At 35.1% G+C, this 18,048-nt stretch overlaps 1 protein-coding gene and 1 long non-coding RNA gene across 5 annotated transcripts in view; one reads left to right on the top strand and one right to left on the bottom strand.

The window, feature by feature from the left end:
• Nucleotides 1-1,010: 1,010 nt before the first annotated feature.
• LOC117328063 lies at nt 1,011-1,996 on the bottom strand. Its single transcript, XR_004532790.1, has 2 exons — nt 1,888-1,996; nt 1,011-1,331 (listed from the first exon to the last, which is right to left on the bottom strand). It is a non-coding gene; the product is annotated as an uncharacterized LOC117328063 (long non-coding RNA).
• The window catches only part of LOC117328061 (MORC family CW-type zinc finger protein 3-like), a 37,450-nt gene continuing 21,329 nt past the window's right edge, over nt 1,928-18,048 (top strand). For 2 of the 4 annotated variants that reach the window (XM_033885399.1, XM_033885396.1), the window contains exons 1-4: nt 6,413-6,848; nt 12,882-12,939; nt 14,408-14,480; nt 17,884-18,016. In XM_033885399.1, coding sequence (XP_033741290.1) covers nt 6,814-6,848; nt 12,882-12,939; nt 14,408-14,480; nt 17,884-18,016 — 299 coding nt within the window. In that variant the 5' untranslated portion in view covers nt 6,413-6,813. Of the gene's footprint in view, nt 2,021-6,412; nt 6,849-7,146; nt 7,954-12,881; nt 12,940-14,407; nt 14,481-17,883; nt 18,017-18,048 lie in introns of those variants that run through there. The other 2 variants (XM_033885398.1, XM_033885397.1) reach the window with 2 other exon arrangements.

Below are 18,048 nucleotides of genomic sequence, written 5' to 3'. Positions count from 1 at the left end.
TATTACGAGGCCGTCATATATTTTGTTTGTACATTTTGCCTTAATGGAACTTAGTTTTGATTCTGCATGTGTGAAAGTATCGTAATATAGCCATTGTACACCAAAACAAACTGAGAATCTCTGACACGACTAGTTTTGACCACCTGAATCGGCAGGTTTTTCTTCAATATCCTGTTGTACATGAATTGACATGAAATGTGCAGACGTATAGTGTATCTATTCTAGATCCGAATGGCCGTGATATTTAAGTCATAAAACTTCATGAAATACCAAATACCAACTAATGTTTACTCACCGTCAAACACCGAAGCGTGTCGTATCCGCCATCTTGGGTGTGTTATACCCAGTTTAAGACGGTGTCCTACACTTTAGGTTGAACCCCCTTTTTTTGGAAGCCAGTGTGGTGTCTGCGGTCAAGCATGACGGTGTCACTGAGAGTGTTGTTTAAATAGCCATGGGCAATACGACCAGGAAGCCTGGGGTTTGCAGGTAAAATAAATCTGAACGGAGATTTTATGTCAGAAGTGTGGACATGTACCTTAATTTGTGTTGATATCTGCGCTGTGTAATAATTGTACAAGCCTACTGTATGTATCAGTCAATGTCGTTTTATCTGGTATTAGTTGTTGATGGTATGAGAGATTATACTTAGTATTGGTCGAGACAGAGACTTTATATCTGGTATATACGTCTCTGGTCGAGAGCAGCACGACTACATAACCGTGAAATCCTTTCCGGTACCGGGGCCCAGGTAATTAGAGACATTGTATCACAACACTTACAGCGCTGCGCGCTGAAGTGAGTACGGTACTTTTTCAATAGTAGTACAGCAACTGTTGATTGTATTGAATCGCCAACCGATAAGCTTGAAACAATGTATCGACCTTCCTGATTGGTTCTGTGCCGAAAGGGGCGGGGCGAACACGGAGTATGTACTGTACCAGGACCGTGGCTGTGTATACACGTGTGCGATTATATATAATTACATGACTATGCAAAACAACGACAACTTTTACGTTAAGTTTTAAGCATTTAATAAAGATCTGGTACTCGTTGAACACATGGGTTGTTACACACATATATATGCCATGTTGTTATGAACAACTTATATGATACCTTCCGTGATTATACATATCCACACTGTCGGAAAAATCCAGACATGAACGAAGCAGGGAAATCCAGAGCATCTTAAATACTTGGCTTACATTTCTTTTTGAATTCGATGAATTCCATAACATCTTGAGTCACCTTTTTACTTTTCAGTGGTTTCCGTTTGACGATGGGCGCTAAAGACTTAGTCGCATAAAAAATCTTCATAATTTTGCGACATCCTGATTAGACAAACCGGTCTTATCACTGATGGCTGAATATGAGAGTCCTTCTGAATGTAGATTATAAACAGTTTTTTCTCGTTTTTTTATCTTCATTTTTCCCTCTGGTGTAAACACGGCCCTTGGAATTTTACATGTTTGAAGTAGTACGTTATATGCGTACCGTCGTGTACACCGTCTAGACCTATAGTTTCCCTGTTTTTTTGTCAGACATGTAAGTAACCAAGGTGATTTGCATTACATGTATAAGCTCACAACTACATGTGTATAACTGCAACTTGCAATGTTTAACCAGCTTAATTTACAATATATCTAATTTTTATACATTTAAATGTTTATTATGCAGATGTTCTTTCAATATGGACAACACAGTCAGTGTATTTTGAAAATTACGCACGTATTGATTGATGATCGTCAAGCTAACCAGCCCTTCGAACTTTGTCACCAGCTGACCAGGTCGACCCTTCAGTTCGGGGATATATTTTCCCAATACACTGATTTGAGAGTGGGAAAGTCCATTGTATAGGGTAGATAGCATTTGCACTTCCTTTCACACCTCGTGTACAAGCTAAACTATCTGGGTCACGATAGCGATTCAGTTTACATGTAATTTGGAAGGGTCAAACATCAGACAAAACTGGGTTCCGGAGCACAGGGGCTTGGCACGATGGTGATGACGTTCCATATATGTATGTATAGTATATACATAAAGAATACATGGTCAGTGTCTTAAAATATAAGCTGTATTTTGGCGAGGGTAAAGAAATCGCCACTTTTGTCTTTCTGTCCCGAGCCAGAAATACAGCTTATATTTTAAAACACTGACTATGTATTCTATTTATCCTCCAACAGTCATGAAAATAATCATCAAAAATAATCATTTTTATGTGAAACGGTGTCAAATATCACAGAAATATGTTCGTCTTTTAAACGTAGTTTCACTTTGAAGTAGGTCAGTCGAACTGACGCACGTGCTAAGATTTCAAAATACAGCTGTTTTTCGTCACTGCCGTATATCAGAGACCTATATACTAGGGATTCGCAACAACCGCTTTTCTCGCAGAGTCACGACCTCACCTATTGTTCTCATAACCGGAGGTATATTTAGCACGAGATCTAGCGAGACCAAGCGCTGCGGCTGCGCAATAGGTGGATATCGGAGTTGTTTATATTAGTGACATGTGCCGTGCCAAGAGATGGCGACGACTGTCTGTGCACATGTGTCACCGCGTTTGGCCGAGATAACTTCACACTGGCGATAGTTATACCTATGCACTGTAATGTATATCGGCAGATGGGAACAACGATATTTAAGTAGTGTCTAACCGAAAAAAGCACCATTTTTCCGTTAAAGATTCATATAGAAACATATGGAAAATGTCGTCCGATTTTCTGCCATTAGACGATGATCTAAATTTAGATGTATAGAGAAATTTACTGACGACGATTCTTATATTTTCGATAGTGATACTGACTTCAGTCAGTGCTTCCCTAATTATACCGGACTCTTACAAGGGGAAATATAATCACCTGTGTTATTTTCTTTGTATCTAAATACACTTTATTAATGACAACTGTCCAAGTATTGAATTACAGATGCTTGATCTTTTCTTGCTAATGTATACCGACGACATGGCTTTATTTGTTAACTGCCCAGAAGATTTACAAGTTATGTTGGATTCTTTATATGCATATACCATAAAATGGAATCTGGAGGTCAATGTTGATATAACTAAAATCATGGTGTTTAGAAATTGTGGACAAATAAGAAATAATGAGCCATGGAAATATAATAATGAATAATAATGACAATATAGAAATTGTTGACAGTTTTAAATACTTGGTTATGCTGTTCAACTACAATGGGAAGTTTTACAAAACACAAAAACTCTCTTAGAAATCATTGCTTGAATGTAGAAACTTATTGTTCTATTTTTGATTCGTATGTAAATAGTATTTTACGTTATGCATCGGAAATATGGGGATTTCATAAAGCACCGGATGTCGAAAGCGTACATTAGAAATTCTGTAAAAAAAAGTACTTAACTTAATAAGGTGCCTAAATCAACTTGCAATTGACTTCGTTTACTGTGAATTGGGTAGATTACCATTAACTATTATGAGAAAATTAAGAGTGTTCAAATATTGGTGAAACAGTCGGATAATCTGGTATTGAAAACATGTCTTGATGAAATGGTAAATGAGAATGACGTGTGGATATGTGACATTAAGAATGAATTAGCCACTTTAGGTATTGAGTACATGTTTTATTCTTATTCACCAGTAGACTATGCTTTTAAAAGCATTGAGCAGAGATTGACCGATGTTACAAAACAAAACATGTTAACAGATATCTAGTTCGTCGAAAGGTAGATTATATATCGATATCTGATAGATAGCCACTGTGTAGTTTTAAACCTATAGAAACTAAATATAAATGTATGTGGAGCATCCTCACACAAATTAAATATAGAAATAGGTAGACATAATAATATTACCCAAAGAAATATAACCTGTAACAATTGTGATTTGTGTGACATCGAGGATGAGTTTCATTTTATTTTGATATGTCCATTATATACAGGTCTGAGGGTAAAATGTATAAAACAATATTACTACAAAAGACATTCTGTTTTTAAATTAATCCAACTATTATCTGTTAATAATATTAGAGAGTTGTCAAATTTAGGTTAATATCTATACTTGGCTTGCAAAAGACAAAATTTATTAGTGTAGATAATTTTATATTGAACAGTTTTCATGTACATGTATGTAACACTCTCCTGTACACATCTGTAGTTGTTTAATGTTATATATCTTATATACCTATAGGCCTTAGAGCTCATCTGCACCCACCACTAGACCAGTGATTCGTTGATTTATTTCACCAGCAGTTTTACAGTATAAAAACCAGCATTAAAACTATGCCTTTATGTTTTTTTGGAGATATTTCTTGTTTATTAGACAAATGCTATAGCAAAAGTCTTAAGTAAAATGAAAAAAAAAAAAAAAAACACTGTCATGTTTGATGATTGATAATATTATTTAGTATTGAAAACTTTGATAGTGCTTAGGTCATGTACCAATGGTAGATCTTTTCTTCTTTGGCTTTCTGAAAAAAAAATCAAGTTTGATAAGTATTGATACATTATGGTATAGAATAGGCAGAGAAGCTTCTATAAGATTTAAATTTGAAACATTCAAATTTCAAATACCCTGCAGTAAATTCATATACCCCAAATGTTGATTAAACAGATTCGTAAATTCAAAATTAACCTAAAAACATATATATCTAAATATGAATGGACCCATTTAAGTTTAATTAGGGAATGAGGACACACCTATTTTTGTCTTCCAGAGTACAGGTAAATATTTAGATTGTATACTGCACATGTACAGCATGCCTTTAGTGAACTCTAGTATTTTGGGGAGATGGACATGGCCAGCCTCAGGACAGGTGTTGACAATGAGACACACCTGTTGATTCATGTATATCTCAAAGGTAATAAAGGTGTGGTCAATGTCCCTATGGTTTGGATGGAGTGGGGGAGCCCAGGTGATCACCATGACAATATTTTTTTTCTGTAGACCCAGAAGTACAGGTACATACAGGTATATACTCTACATATATTCTGAATGGACCCCCCTTTGAGTTTATTAGGAGATGCCCCATGACCAGGTGTTAATGTTTTTATCAAAGGTGAGGTGTGATCAATGCCCCAAAGGGTGGGTGGGGGGAGGGTGTGTATATATATCGGTCATAATGGGGAAAAAATATATATACAACCTTTTGATTTTATTAATTTCCCACACAATACAATAAAATATATACCGCAGTATTTAATGTTTTGCTATGTGCAAAAGATATCATAGCTATTATATTCCAACACACTCATTCCTCGATCAATCCCTGCAATTCTGTATCAAATATCTGTTTTGAAACACTAAATAATTTACAAAAAGTATAATATTTAATTTAATTTACATTAGACTGATTAATGTTTTTTTCAATTAGTTTCAATTAATGCATTTCTTTCAATAATGGCTTTATTATTCATGAGATCAATGTTAACAGAAGTCATGCTTATACTATATAAAATTCTACAGATCATAGCTATCAAATCACTAATCTAATTATAAATATGATATTAAAGACAATGAATTACACAACAAATTTGACTAAACGCGATACGGTAACTATCGAGCAACAATTATTTGAAAACCATTTTGAAATTGGTCAATAAATAAAAAAAGGAGTTAAACTGAAACCATGTAGCACTGTCCCTAACACCAGCCATTCATAGTATAACCATAATTTGTTTTGTTTACTTATTTTCACTGGGCAATAACTAAATATTCACAATGAATTACACAACAAATTTGACTAAACGCGATAGAGTAACTACCGAGCAACAATTATTTGAAAACCATTTTGAAATTGGTCAATAAATAAAAAAGGAGTTAATTATATAAACTGAAACCATGTAGCACTGTCCTTAACACCAGCCATTCACAGTATAACCATAATTTGTTTTGTTTACTTATTTTCACTTGGCAATAACTAAATATTCACAATGAATTACACAACAAATTTGACTAAACGCGATAGAGTAACTACCGAGCAACAATTATTTGAAGACCATTTTGAAATTGGTCAATAAATAAAAAAGGAGTAAATTATATAACCTGAAACCATGTAGCATCGTCTTAAACACCAGACATAAGCTAACCAGCGTGGTAATCGCCGTGAAAAGAACGGTCACATGTGCAGTCTTCCGAACATAAAGTACGACTGAATACGTTTGAAACGCCAGTTTACATAAAAATAATTGCACTTACGTTTGATTCCCGTGATTTGTTATCGGACAATAGTCTTCTATGAGCTGTCATAAAGCTGACCGTGTTTCAGGCGTACCTTCAATATGGCGTCTAAACAGTAGGAGCAGCAATGCACTATGGGATAAATTACCCGAACTTCCGCTCGGCGGTGACGTTTGGTAAGCCAAAGAGCTTGTTGCGAATCCCTAGTAGGCTATATAGGTCTCTGCGTATATACAGCAAAAATATATATACGATGGGTGTATTCCGACAATGCGGTGGCAGTTGCAGGATAAATTCATATATGGACCTTCATTTATAAACTTGTCACTGAATATTTCACTCGAAGAACATTTTCATAACCCGCCATTCTCGCAAGTTTACTCATGTGCACACGAGTGCTGAGAAAGGTGTGTGCATTCAGTTCGACCAATCAAATCAACGCTTACTCAGCGCGATCGACTTTGTTAGAGTACTGTCGATACACAGTAATGTAGTACCAATACCTGTCGGTACTTGTGTTACACTTTGACCGTACACACTTCAGCGCGCAGCGCTGTAAGACGGTGTCCTACACTTTAGGTTGAACCCCCTTTTTTTGGAAGCCAGTGTGGTGTCTGCGGTCAAGCATGACGGTGTCACTGAGAGTGTTGTTTAAATAGCCATGGGCAATACGACCAGGAAGCCTGGGGTTTGCAGGTAAAATAAATCTGAACGGAGATTTTATGTCAGAAGTGTGGACATGTACCTTAATTTGTGTTGATATCTGCGCTGTGTAATAATTGTACAAGCCTACTGTATGTATCAGTCAATGTCGTTTTATCTGGTATTAGTTGTTGATGGTATGAGAGATTATACTTAGTATTGGTCGAGACAGAGACTTTATATCTGGTATATACGTCTCTGGTCGAGAGCAGCACGACTACATAACCGTGAAATCCTTTCCGGTACCGGGGCCCAGGTAATTAGAGACATTGTATCACAACACTTACAGCGCTGCGCGCTGAAGTGAGTACGGTACTTTTTCAATAGTAGTACAGCAACTGTTGATTGTATTGAATCGCCAACCGATAAGCTTGAAACAATGTATCGACCTTCCTGATTGGTTCTGTGCCGAAAGGGGCGGGGCGAACACGGAGTATGTACTGTACCAGGACCGTGGCTGTGTATACACACGTGTGCGATTATATATAATTACATGACTATGCAAAACAACGACAACTTTTACGTTAAGTTTTAAGCATTTAATAAAGATCTGGTACTCGTTGAACACATGGGTTGTTACACACATATATATGCCATGTTGTTATGAACAACTTATATGATACCTTCCGTGATTATACATATCCACACTGTCGGAAAAATCCAGACATGAACGAAGCAGGGAAATCCAGAGCATCTTAAATACTTGGCTTACATTTCTTTTTGAATTCGATGAATTCCATAACATCTTGAGTCACCTTTTTACTTTTCAGTGGTTTCCGTTTGACGATGGGCGCTAAAGACTTAGTCGCATAAAAAATCTTCATAATTTTGCGACATCCTGATTAGACAAACCGGTCTTATCACTGATGGCTGAATATGAGAGTCCTTCTGAATGTAGATTATAAACAGTTTTTTCTCGTTTTTTTATCTTCATTTTTCCCTCTGGTGTAAACACGGCCCTTGGAATTTTACATGTTTGAAGTAGTACGTTATATGCGTACCGTACGAGACATTGTATCACAACACTTACAACTGTGGTTGACGGATTTGACCTAATACGCTTGGAGTACACGTCCTCGCTGTTACCTTTATGACCTAGGTAAGATACTAAACCACATAAAAAAAACTATTTAATTCGGTCAGCCAGAGACCTACATTGTATATTAATATGTTTATATCTTGCCCGTAATCAGAGATATACATACAGATATGTCTTAATAATAAGAGTTGCTTCCCTTTAAACAAATACATTTACTCTACAATATAGGGATAAGTTCATGTCAACAAATTGTTATGATAAACACATGCAGTGAGATAGAAGGTGCAATAAAATTGTGTCATGCAGAAGCAATTCACCACTACCTTGTCGAAATCGGAACCCCTCGTCATTTTCTACAAAAGCTACGTTGGCAGAAGGAGTCGAGGTGTTCCGACTGTGCCTTTTTTTAAACGAACATTAATGTTCGGTTATTGCCATCAAGAACTGGACTGAGAAATATGACCATATTTGGTAGCCACATTCACCAATACGCCATCTACTGTCTGTTTCAATGAAATATGGCTGCCCCCATTGCCTTACGCTTCAAATAATTTACTTGCAAAATTATCTTCGTTTTATGTAGTAGTTTTACCGAAAATGTTGAAATGTATTCAGTAGATGTTTTCAAGATGCATACGATTTGAGAAATGCATAACGCTAGCGAAATGTGAAGACTAAATGAACCTGAACTTTGCGAATAACTCCAGGTCAATATATTTATGTAAACAAATATTGCGCAGGCGCATTCGTCTCCGGATGTTTAGAAAGTTTTGCTCTTCCGTGTTCATTCCAAAACGGCTGACATTATAGCATCGGTCTGCAAATATGTCCGCGATTTACTTAAATGTGTATTATATACATTCTAGAATGTTACATCATTATCAACTAGATGAGTATTTATATAATTTAGAGAAAGAAATATATCAATAACGGCATACGAGACGATACATTGTATCATACCAGTATAGGTTACTGTACAGTACATGTTTGCGAGAAAGGGTAGATACTAGGTGGCATTTGTGGTCAGGGTGACTGGTCATAGCGTTAACATTGTCATCGATTTCCATATTCCATTTTCCTTTGACGAAACGACCAATAAATCAAATGCAAATGATAATATCTTGTTGCCATGTGCACGGGATTGGTTGTTGTAGGCGATACTAAGAACGTATTTACTGTTGTAAGGGAGGTAACTGCAAGATTACGGAAATCAAACGTTAAACCAATTTGATTGGTCGATTCTTCCATGACTTTTGCAATGGGTTTACAATCGAAGTGACAGATAACTACGGCAATATTCAGATGATATCAACAATAACACTTTTAGATACGTGTGGTTGGCAGTTGTCATGTTTAAAATGAACAATTATATAGCTTGTTTTTATTTCGGCAAAGTCGAGAATATTTACTGAAACGGACCACAGGTGAAGCAGACTTGGAAATACCGAAACGAAGAAAAATTGGGCTTAATTATAATATAAATTGGCATTATTTTCAGAGAATTGACCCACATATATGTTTTTCAATGCCTAATTGTATCATATATAAAATATTAGAGGTTTACGAATTTTAAATTAATTTTTCATTTGCGAATCGCGGCCCGATTGTCGTTAGAGTTGAATTACCGAAATGGCCGATAGTGGACCCAAATCGATATTTTTACGAGAGAATGGACCCAATATAGGATCTATTAATCTTTGGTGTGTGTATAGAGACAATATGCTTTTTTTTTCTTTACCTGAAAGTATTTTGAAAGAATTTGCAAAATACCGAATTCACGATCAAATTTTCGATTGGGACGAACTACTGAGACGGTGTTAAGTTCATGTTAAGTCAATCTGATTGAAATCAGCTGTTACATATGTACACATGGCTACGTTTACAATGCAATACGCCTATGTAATTTTTTTTCAAAGACGGAAAACGGAAATCCGGATTATCTAAAAACAAGTGCAAAAAGACTTGTGATATTCACTTAATTTGACATTCAGCCATTAATTATTATTTGTAGATCTAGTTTTATAACTTCTGAAATAGTGTGATCGATTCTCTATATAATATTGCTGTGGAACTTGTGTTATTTTTCAAACAAATTCATTTTGAAAATTTGTTAATTTAGAACGTTCATCAAGTCATGATCAAGACTTGAAATTCTCGCTACACAATACTTCAAACACAGTAATCAATGAATTGATAATTGAAAATTGAAGTCAAGCAAATGAGTTAATATTTACCTAAATAATTTTTCAATTATATATATACATAACATGTTCAGATGACTATTTGTGCCATGCTGTTACAAGATTTCAGTTACAATTCTAAAAGTCAAGCAAATGAGTTAATATTTACCTAAATAATTTTTCAATATACAACACATGTTCAGATGACTATTTGTGTCATGCTGTTACAAGATTTCAGTTATAATTCTAAAATTGAATTAGTATGTAAATATATGTTATACTGTCAATATCCACAAAGCGAGTGTTGTCTACTGTACTCAGTCATGCCGGTAGATAGCGGTACATATACGTACTGCTTACATCTCGTGCCTACTTGTGTGAACTATAAATCAATAACAAAAATGGTTCATATATTTCTATATATGACTTCACAAATTATGCGGTGTCTGAAGATCTGAATGAAGTGAATAAACGATGTATTAAATTATTTTTATGAAATATTCAAGTCATAGATTTTTTTTTTTAGAAATACTGATTTTAGGTACATTTTGGTAATTCAACTATAACGGCAATTAAAATACTTCTCGTTTTTTTTTAAAGCCGGAAAACCGAAATCCGGATTATCTAAAAACAAATGCAAAAAAACTTGTGATATTCACTTTATTTGATATTCAGCCGTTAATTGTTATTTGTAGTTTTATAACTTTTGATATATTGTGATTGATTCTCTATATAATATTGCTGTGGAACTTGTGTTATTTTTCAAACAAATTCATTTTAATAATTTGTTGATTTAAAATTTTCATCAAGTCATGATCAAGACTTGAAATTCTCACTACACCATACTTCAAACACGGAGTAATCAATGAATTGATAAACTGAAAATTTACCTTAAATAATTTTTCAATATACAACACGTGTTCAGATGACTATTTGTGCCATGCTGTTACAAGATTTCAGTTACAATTCTAAAATTGAATTAGTATGTAAATATATGTTATCCTGTCAATATCCACAAAGCGAGTGTAGTTTACTGTACTCAAAGTCTTGCCAGTAGATAGCGGTACATATACTTACTGCTTACATCTAGTGCTTACTTGTGTGAACTATAAATAGTAACAAAATGGTTAATATATTTCTATATATGACTTCACAAATTATGTGGTGTCTGAAGATCTGAATGAAGTCAATAAACGATGTATTACATTATTTTTATGAAATATTCAAGTCATATATCATTCTCTTAAAAATATTGATTTCAAGTCCATTTTGGTAATTTTACTATGACGGCAATCAGGCCTAGAATGGCGAATAAACCCCTAATATTTTACATATGATTAATTTTGACATTGGAGAACATAAAATTGTGTCCATTCTCTAAGCACTGGTAGAATGTACAGAATAGAGCTTCATAGATATATTCTCAAAATTACTAATTACCCCGGTAAATATAACATTTTACATAAACCTCCCATGACTGATGGTGAACTTAAACTTGCAAATCTCCTGTGTCATTCCAATTTTGATATGTGTAAATATATACACGTACTGTTATATATATAGTTATAGATATGGAATGCTTCACAATTTGCATACAGTTATGGAATCTTTTAACACCCCCAAAAATGTTCTCACCACATAAAGGTGTGATTTGTGCAATTACATTGCTGAATTGTGTGGTTCAGTATGATTGGATGATCAACATTGGAAAAGGACAATAAATAGGGAATGTGTCGTCCAATCGAATGGACTGTAATCTTTGTGATCAAGTTTGAAGTTGAAAATGAATCTTGAAGTTTTCTTTTCCTGTTTGCTGAATTATTCGATGAAGATAGTCTTTATCTGGTTGTTATTCTTTATCACATTGTTTACAATACTGTAATTATAACAGAAGTTTATCTTCTCATATACAGATTTATTAACATCAAATGATTCCTGAACAAAAGGAGTCAGTTTTTTTTTTTTTTTGAAGTACCATAAATGCTTGAGTACAGTTTCAATAAGATACATTCCTAATTCGGGCCTTGATTAGCAGCTCTGGTTTTGGTTTTCAGTAATTCTTTATGTGTGTTTCATCATATTTAGTTGAAATACAACTATGTATGCCAAACTAACGATGGAACTAGCCTAAATTTAGTGCATATTAGAAGTTGGCATCATGAAGGTCACAGAGTCCTGTCTGTATTATAACTGATGATGCCTTCCCGAAAGAAAGAAGACATATTTTATTTTCATCGATCCAAGATAGATCAACAAACTTCCAATTTCAATTAGGACCTTACAGAAACATGCATGTGTACAATCAAATCAGAACAGCTGCAAACATTTCCTAATTCCTAAACCGATATCAGTAAATCTATCAACTTAAAACTAAGAAGATTACTGATTTTGCATTAAACAATAATGTTCGTTTACAGTACTTCCAGTACTTTGATTTTATATATATCATAGGGGATTAGGCCCGATTGGGGGAAGAAAACTGCTCGCACAGCTATGAACGGTATTTTTTACCGTAAAAAAACCCAAGAGAAAGCAGATTTCGACTAAAAAAAACAACAAAAATTATCATATACTTACTAAAATCAAACTTTTAAAAAAATTGCTTAAAAATGAGTTGCCTATTAGTGTATAATGGGGTATATGGGCTATCGATCGTAAATAGCAGACTGTTGGGGTTAAATGTTATCTCCGTTTTACGTTTACCGTAAAATTCGAGCCCGCCTTCTTACTAGAAATATTGATATTTTATGATTATTGCTGTAGTGACGACGTTAAGAACTAACACGGAAACACAATCTATGTTTTTAGTGACAGTGCTCTCTCTGGAATCATGTCCATCAACACCGCAGGGATTCCGATGGGCAAGGTAAGTGATAAGCAATAGAATTATTACTGTTAGACACTTGACAGTTCCGCTGTGATAATGCCGGTAGCTCTCCAACTGGGCGTTGCTTCTTCCGTTTTTAGCTCACATGCACGAAGGGCACGGCGTCCATCGTCCGGTATCAACCTTTTCATTTAAACAATAAAAAAGAGACCCAGAGCCAAATAAGTTGTACAAATAATGTACTTGACCTACATTAAAGGTCAAAGGGGTCATATTGACTAAAATCTTGCATTGACTTCTTCCCAATACCCAAGAGGCCCCAAGAGACGTAATACTGGGTTTGTAGCATGCAGGGGTCAACGCCTATAGAGATCTATTAGCGCCTACCCCCACTCCAATTTCTTTTTCACCATAGGTAGATTCATGATATTCCTTGCATAACACCAAGTAGAGTGGAGGGGTACCCTAGCAAAATGGTTAATAATTTTCACAGGCTTACGTAGATTTAAATAGATGATGCATTTATTTATAAAAAAACGTGCAAAATTTTCACAAAATTTAAAATATGTGTCCAACAATGTCAACTTATTAGTATAGTTGTAACCACAGTCTTTTTTATACTTCTTCAAAAGATTTCCATGTATAGTTCAACCACTACCAAAAATACTAGTCTTATTGTATCTTATTGTATTTTCTAGTACTGTTAATATGATATGTGATTGTATTTGTATTCTCTGTGTCTTGACAAAGGGGTGAATTGCCTCGAAAATTTGACATTTTTTATGTCCACACTGTTAGAATAACTTCTTATGCATATATAAATACTATAGAATCAATCGAAGGAAACTTTAAAACTATTAAATTACCTTTTTAGCATGTCAAACATGTCCAATGAGCACAATTTTCCCTGTTAAACTTAAAAGTTTAAAAGTGAGGGAGTAATGACTACGATTACTAACAGTAATAATGACTAATCATTCTGGTTATAGTTCATTTTCATGCCTCAACAAGTTGTGAAAAAACTTGAAATGGGGGCCAAATGTTGACCCTACTTTTGTTCAAATTAATGAAATTGACAGAATTTGAGGTCACAGGGGTCAAACGGGCTAAACTGTTTAAATAACTTCTCAATAAACAAGATGTCCAGGGAATCGAAATTAGGTCTGGCATGTTTGGGTAAAGGGCTAATTTGCTTAATTAAATGACATTGATCTACATTCAAGGTCACAGGAGTCAAATAGGATGAAATGTTGAAACAACTTCGGTATAACCGTGAGGCCAAGATACTTGACATTAGACATGTAGCATGCTTGAGTTTATTCAAATACATGACCTTGACCTATTAGATTCCTCTCGGGTTGATATCTCCCTGTCCCACACCCAAGGTTGATGCTATTAGTCTTAATACTTGGTCTGTTGTCATAGTTGTAGAGATTTTGCGTATCAAAATGTTGTAGTTGTTGTGGTAGATGTTTGTTTTGTAATTATATGTACATCACTTTTTCAGCTCAGCCCTGCCTATCTCAACTCAAACTCAACAAGTCATACGTTAGCTTTGAGCGCTTTTGCTGAACTAATTGGTAGGTATTAAAATCCCAACAAATAACTGCTTCAACAATGTTAATGATTTATATCATCATACTTGGTTTATATCTCCATACCCTGTTTACAGGTCCATACCAAGTTTATATATCCATATGTTGTGTGTATGAACATGTACATAGTATGCATGTAAAATATTTGTGTGAATATATATTAGGTACCATTTGTTCGAGTGAAGTGAAAATATCATGTTATGACAATCAAATGAATATGATATACTATATATATACAATGATAATGAAGAAAGATAATGATAGATAATATTGATATAATGAAGAATGTTGAGTTTGTATGATTGATAAAGATGAAAGAAAATGTTTCAATTTTCTTATTCTTGTAAAAAATACTTGGAAAACAATTACAAAAAAAGTATATATATATCCATGCCAAATTTATGTCTACATACCCTGTTTACATCCCGTTTATACACGTGTTTCAATATTCAAGTTATATCTGCATACCCAGATTATATCTCTAGACCTTGGGTAAATCTCCATACCCAGATTATGTCTCTAGACCTTGACTATATCTCAATACCCAGATTATATCTCTAGACCTTGACTATATCTCCATACCCAGATTATATCTCTAGACCTTGACTATATCTCAATACCCAGATTATATCTCTAGACCTTGGGTAAATCTCCATACCCAGATTATATCTCTAGACCTTGACTATATCTCAATACCCAGATTATATCTCTAGACCTTGACTATATCTCAATACCCAGATTATATCTCTAGACCTTGGGTAAATCTCCATACCCAGATTATATCTCTAGACCTTGGGTAAATCTCCATACCCAGATTATATCTCTAGACCTTGACTATATCTCAATACCCAGATTATATCTCTAGACCTTGGCTATATCTCAATACCCAGATTATATCTCTAGACCTTGACTCTATCTCAATACCCAGATTATATCTCTAGACCTTGGCTATATCTCCATACCCAGATTATGTCTCTAGACCTTGACTCTATCTCAATACCCAGATTATGTCTCTAGACCTTGACTATATCTCAATACCCAGATTATATCTCCATAATCACCATAATCACGTTAAATCTCGATATCCAGTTCACATCTCCATAATCACGTTATATCTCCATACCCAGTTCACATCTCCATAATCACGTTATATCTCCATACCCAGTTCACATCTCCATAATCACGTTATATCTCCATACCCAGTTCACATCTCCATAATCACGTTATATCTCCATACCCAGTTCACATCTCCATAATCACGTTATATCTCCATACCCAGTTCACATATCCATAATCCCGTTATATCTCCATACCCAGTTCACATCTCCATAATCACGTTATATCTCCATACCCAGTTCACATCACCATAATCACGTTATATCTCCATACCCAGTTCACATATCCATAATCACGTTATATCTCCATACCCAGTTCACATCACCATAATCACGTTATATCTCCATACCCAGTTCACATATCCATAATCACGTTATATCTCCATACCCAGTTCACATCACCATAATCACGTTATATCTCCATACCCAGTTCACATCTCCATAATCACGTTATATCTCCATACCCAGTTCACATCACCATAATCACGTTATATCTCCATACCCAGTTCACATCACCATAATCACGTTATATCTCCATACCCAGTTCACATCACCATAATCATGTTATATCTCCATACCCAGTTCACATCTCCATAATCACGTTATATCTCCATACCCAGTTCACATCACCATAATCATGTTATATCTCCATACCAGTTCACATATCCATAATCATGTTATATCTCCATACCCAGTTCACATCTCCATAATCACGTTATATCTCCATACCCAGTTCACATCACCATAATCATGTTATATCTCCATACCCAGTTCACATCTCCATAATCACGTTATATCTCCATACCCAGTTCACATCACCATAATCACGTTATATCTCCATACCCAGTTCACATCACCATAATCACGTTATATCTCCATACCCAGTTCACATCACCATAATCACGTTATATCTCCATACCCAGTTCACATCTCCATAATCACGTTATATCTCCATACCCAGTTCACATCACCATAATCACGTTATATCTCCATACCCAGTTCACATCACCATAATCATGTTATATCTCCATACCCAGTTCACATCACCATAATCATGTTATATCTCCATACCCAGTTCACATCTCCATAATCACGTTATATCTCCATACCCAGTTCACATCACCATAATCATGTTATATCTCCATACCCAGTTCACATCTCCATAATCACGTTATATCTCCATACCCAGTTCACATCACCATAATCATGTTATATCTCCATACCCAGTTCACATCTCCATAATCACGTTATATCTCCATACCCAGTTCACATCACCATAATCACGTTATATCTCCATACCCAGTTCACATATCCATAATCACGTTATATCTCCATACCCAGTTCACATCACCATAATCACGTTATATCTCCATACCTAGTTCACATCACCATAATCACGTTATATCTCCATACCTAGTTCACATCTCCATAATCACGTTATATCTCCATACCCAGTTCACATCACCATAATCATGTTTTATTTCCATACCCAGTTCACATCACCATAATCAGATTGTATCTCAATAGCCAGCTGACAAATCCATATCTACATTTTAGCGTTATACCCAGTTTCCATGTCCATAGACAGTTTACCGCTCCAAACTTTTAATATCAATTCTCCATAGCTAGTTTAAAGCTCCACATCCAGTTTTCTTTCTCCATAGCCAGTTTATAGTACATACCAAGTTCACAGCTCGAGCCGAATTATTTCTTTACTGTTAGGTAATGTTTCTATGCCCTGTTTAATTCAAATAACCTTTTTTTTAATCTCCTTACCAAGTTTGTTTTCTCCAAACCAAGTCTGCAGCTCCATACCAAGTTTACAACTCCATACCTAGTATCTATCTCCATATGAAGTTTATATCTCAATACTTAGTTTACAGCCATATACAGTTTATATTTCCATACTCAGGGTACAGTTTAATCGGTTCATAGTTTAACAATGGTTCCATACCCATTTACATTTCCCTTCAGCCATACGCACTTCAGGGTTCCATATAGTTTGCATTCATGCTCTGTTTTTAGTTCCACATTTGATGAATGTATTGTTGATAAGTGTAACCTACCATTGTATTGATAAAAGATTACTTAGTGTTATTTAAAGCTATTCATGGTGACTTAATTAGTGTGTCATGCTACTACAAAAAAAGGAAGTTACATTGCAGGTTCAAAAACTATGTCTTTGGAACAAATATGTCAAATATTTGATCAATGTGACTTGCATACATACTCATTCGGTATAGAAACTTTGATAAAAGGCGTATCATTTTCAGACAATGCATATGACCCCGACGTGAATGCCAAAAAACTGCATATTGACAAACGCCAGATTGATGGCGTAACGTGTCTCACCTTCGTAGATGACGGGAATGGCATGGACCCAGAGACTTTACACAATATGATGAGGTAGTTTGCTGTTATACCCCCTGAAACCTGCA

This window comes from Pecten maximus, chromosome 5 (assembly GCF_902652985.1).
Source record: "Pecten maximus chromosome 5, xPecMax1.1, whole genome shotgun sequence".
Classification (NCBI taxonomy): domain Eukaryota; kingdom Metazoa; phylum Mollusca; class Bivalvia; order Pectinida; family Pectinidae; genus Pecten; species Pecten maximus.
The sequence above is the reverse complement of the archived record's forward strand: the minus strand, read 5'-3'. Positions and strand labels throughout refer to the sequence as shown.